Source organism: Brassica napus, chromosome C8 (genome assembly GCF_020379485.1).
Source record: "Brassica napus cultivar Da-Ae chromosome C8, Da-Ae, whole genome shotgun sequence".
NCBI classification, from domain to species: Eukaryota; Viridiplantae; Streptophyta; class Magnoliopsida; order Brassicales; family Brassicaceae; genus Brassica; species Brassica napus.
In genome coordinates this window covers 13,982,184-13,985,683 of record NC_063451.1, presented here as the reverse complement: position 1 = coordinate 13,985,683, position 3,500 = coordinate 13,982,184, and the positions used below count along the sequence as shown (strand labels likewise).

Below are 3,500 nucleotides of genomic sequence, written 5' to 3'. Positions count from 1 at the left end.
CATGATGATCTCTGGATCGATCCCAAGCATATTTGCATGGGACCAAGCGAAACAGTCGGAGTTAGACCTGAGGAAGTCTATCAGTCTTCTTCTCAATCCTTCGGTTAGCTTGGAGCCGATCTTGAGATGTCGGGTCTGGTCTCCTTCGGTTAATGGCACCTCATCAATTTCTTCTACCTCCGGTTCCTCGGTGTGATGAGCCGAAGGCTTGCTCTGTGATTGCTATAAGACCTTGGTCTTTCCCTTCAGAGTGGTCTGATAGCAGGTGCGGAAATATTCTTGATCCCCTCTGATCGCCTTTATGCCCTAGGGCGTAGGGAATTTCACCATTTGGTGAAGAGTCGAGGGCACGGTCCCCATTCCGTGGATCCAAGGCCATCCTAAGATCATGTTGTAGGACGAATCGCAATCAACCACGAGGAATTTGGTGGGCATGTTGACTCCTTTGAAGTATACAGGGAGGGTTATCTCCCCAGCGGTTTGCTTGACTTCCCTGCTGAAACCTACAAGGGGGGTTACCCTCCGAGTTAGAGTGCCTTCCTCCAGCCCCAGGTCCTTGTATGCGGCCTGGAAGATGATGTTGCCCGAGCTTCCGTTATCTACCAATATCCTTTTTACTAGGCATTTCCCTACAATGAGCGAGATAACCAGGGCGTCGTGGTGAGGAGTGAGGACTTTCTCCTGCTCCTTGGTCGTGAAACTTATTTCATCCGTCCCTAGGAGCAGGCGTTTTGGCTTGGCTGCCTCTAGGCCGTGCTTGGTGTTCCAGGTGCTTTTCTTCGCGGCTGCATGGCTTATGCCACTGATTTCCGAACTGCCCGAGATGACATGGATCACTTGGTCCTGTCGCGGTGGCGAGACGGGAGCAGCTTCAGTGGGCTTACCCGTTGTCTCCTTGCTTAGATGGCTCTTGGCCTTCTCGGAAAGGAACTCCCTGAGGTGACCTTTCCTAAGCAGCTCGTTGACCTCGATCTTTAGTACGACGCAGTCCTCCGTTTTGTGAGCGTGGTCTCGGTGGAAGTCGCACCAGAAGCCAGGGTTCCGAAAAGAGTCGGGGGCTTTCATCTTCTGAGGCCACTTGACCTGCTGGCCCATCTGCCTCAGAACATTGATAAGCTCCGGCCTTGAGACGGAGAGGTGAGAGATGTCTGGCCACGTGCACGCGCCCATCCCTTATGCCTTCTCGATTGGCCGATTCTGGTACCTGCCCCGGTTTCGATTCCCGGAGTCCCTAGCTGGTCTTTGAGAGGGTTTCTCGTCTTGCTTGGTTTGGTCTGGTCTGATCGTCTTAGTTTCTTTCTTTTGTTGCGCCTTGGCACGGCTGGCGACGTTTTCCTCCCATTTGACCTGTGCCCAGGCTCGAGATAGGACGTCTTCCATGGTTTTACACTGGTATTTGGTCAGCTCTTTGTAGAGGTCTCCATCGGGGAGCAGGCCTCTCTTGAAAGCAGAGATATCAGTGGGGATACTGCATTCGGGGATAGCCACCTTTTCTTGATTGAAGTGGGCAATGTAGCCTCTCAGGGGTTCCGCTCGATGCTGGAGGATTTCGTTGAGGCTGTCGGAGGTTTTCTCCAGGTCCTTGCTGCTGGCAAATTGTTCCACGAACTTATCGCTGAGAACTGCGAAGGAGGCTATGGACCTGGAGGGTAAGTTGTTATACCATTGCAGAGCAGGTCCGGTCAGAGTGGAGTCAAAACCTTTGCACATGGTAGCTTCACGTGACCCTTTTGGGAGCGCTACAACGAGCATCCTATGTCTGTATTGGGCGACGTGGTCGTCAGGGTTAGTGGTGCCGTTATACGCCTTTATGCAGGGGAAAGAGAACTTCCTGGGCATCTCGATCAAGGTGATCTCATCCGTGAAGGGAGTATCGGCGTAGGAATCGGGGTTGCTCTTCCGTATGGGGGGAGCTACCCCGGGGAGTCTCTCCACCATGGATTGCATGGCGTCGAGCCTATCGGAGAACATCTAGTGAAGGTGAGGAATCATAGGAGACTCCGCTCTTGCTGCACCATCTGATGCTTCCTTATCAGGCTCGGGCTACGAGTCGCTGTCCACCCCGTCATAGGTCTGAGCGACGTTGGCCTTTTCTTGCGTAGATGCTTCTCCTCCCGGCGCCGCAGTCGGGAGACTCGCGCCTGTCCCGGAGTTAGGTGTTTCCAGAGGCGGCATAAGGCGAACCTGAGTCCGGAATCGATGCTTCTTGTTGCTCGCTGCGTTAAGGGCTTGGTTCTCGTCTTTGATGGTAAGATTCTCCGATTCGAGCTGGCTGATCTTCTCGACGCTCTGCTCCAGTTGCTTGGAGTGTTTGTTGAGTTTTTCCTTCAGGATCTGAAACTCCGAGGACTACTCGAGATTGGTCTCTTCCCGAGCTCTATGTAACCCGGTTACTTGACCTTGAAGGTCATCGATTTGCCTTTGGAGTTCAGCCTCTCTCTGTGTAGCTTCAGGTAGCTCGTCATGTTCATCAACCGCCATTATCACCTGGTTTAGATTACTCCCCTCCTTCTAGCGCCAAACTGTTAGTACCACAAAATGATGGACAAGGCTAGTGTTTGTATTGATTTCGTTTATACTTTGAGAGAAATAGATTTGAAGAGATGTTTTATTGAGTAAAGAAGCCGGAACTACACTGATTGGTGTATAAACCCTAGTTCTAGCCGTCTAACTCTAATCTCTAAGTCTTGAAATGTCGATCCCTTGCTTTAGGGTTTAGGTTCCCCTTATATAGTCTTCCTAAGGCGGGCCTTACACTACAAGAAAACATAAGTTTTACGAAGGCGGTATTCCTCGTGAGTTCGTCGTAAAAGAGAGTTTACGAGGAATTAGCGAGGAAACACGTTTCGTCGTTACTCGTCCGTCGTAACGCATATTTGCTCGCCAATTCTTCGTAACTTAGCGAGGAAAAGGTTTTGTCGTAAAGACGAAGTACCATATTTTGTCGTAAAGACCACGTAAATATTCCTCGTAAATACCTCGAAAGCAGTTTCTCGTAAACTAACATATTTATCTCGAAAGTATTTCCTCGTCAAGTACACGTAAATATCTCGAAAATAATTCCTTGTTATTTCTTCGTAAACTTTCCACACAAATAAGTCGTAAATTAGCTACCAATTCACTTCGTTTAATTATTTTACAGAATTTAAAAAAATAATTAAAAAAAAATAATTAAAATTATTTAATTTATAAATAAAATTAAAATTTAAAAACAAAATCAATACGAAAATATTTTATATATAAATAAGTTTTGAATTTATAAATACAACAACCGAAAAAAAGAACTAAGAGTCGTTCATCACCCGGTAGAATTCATCACTCCTCTGTTGGGGTCGAAAACGGTTACGACAAAGTTAACGTCCAAATCCCCGCGAAATACAAGTATGTCTTTTCGCAACAAACAATGCTCGGTCAAGAGAACGTTGCAACGTATGTTGCCGAGATAAAGCTTCGTTTGAATTCTATTTTGATCGAACATAAGCCATCGGAAACATAACCAG

At 47.9% G+C, this 3,500-nt stretch overlaps 1 protein-coding gene across 1 annotated transcript; it reads right to left on the bottom strand.

The window, feature by feature from the left end:
• Positions 1-1,173: 1,173 nt before the first annotated feature.
• LOC106372920 lies at positions 1,174-1,971 on the bottom strand. Its single transcript, XM_013813178.2, has one exon. It carries the CDS (start codon positions 1,969-1,971, stop codon positions 1,174-1,176), a length of 798 nt encoding a protein of 265 aa, XP_013668632.2.
• Between the last annotated feature and the right edge of the window lie 1,529 nt (positions 1,972-3,500).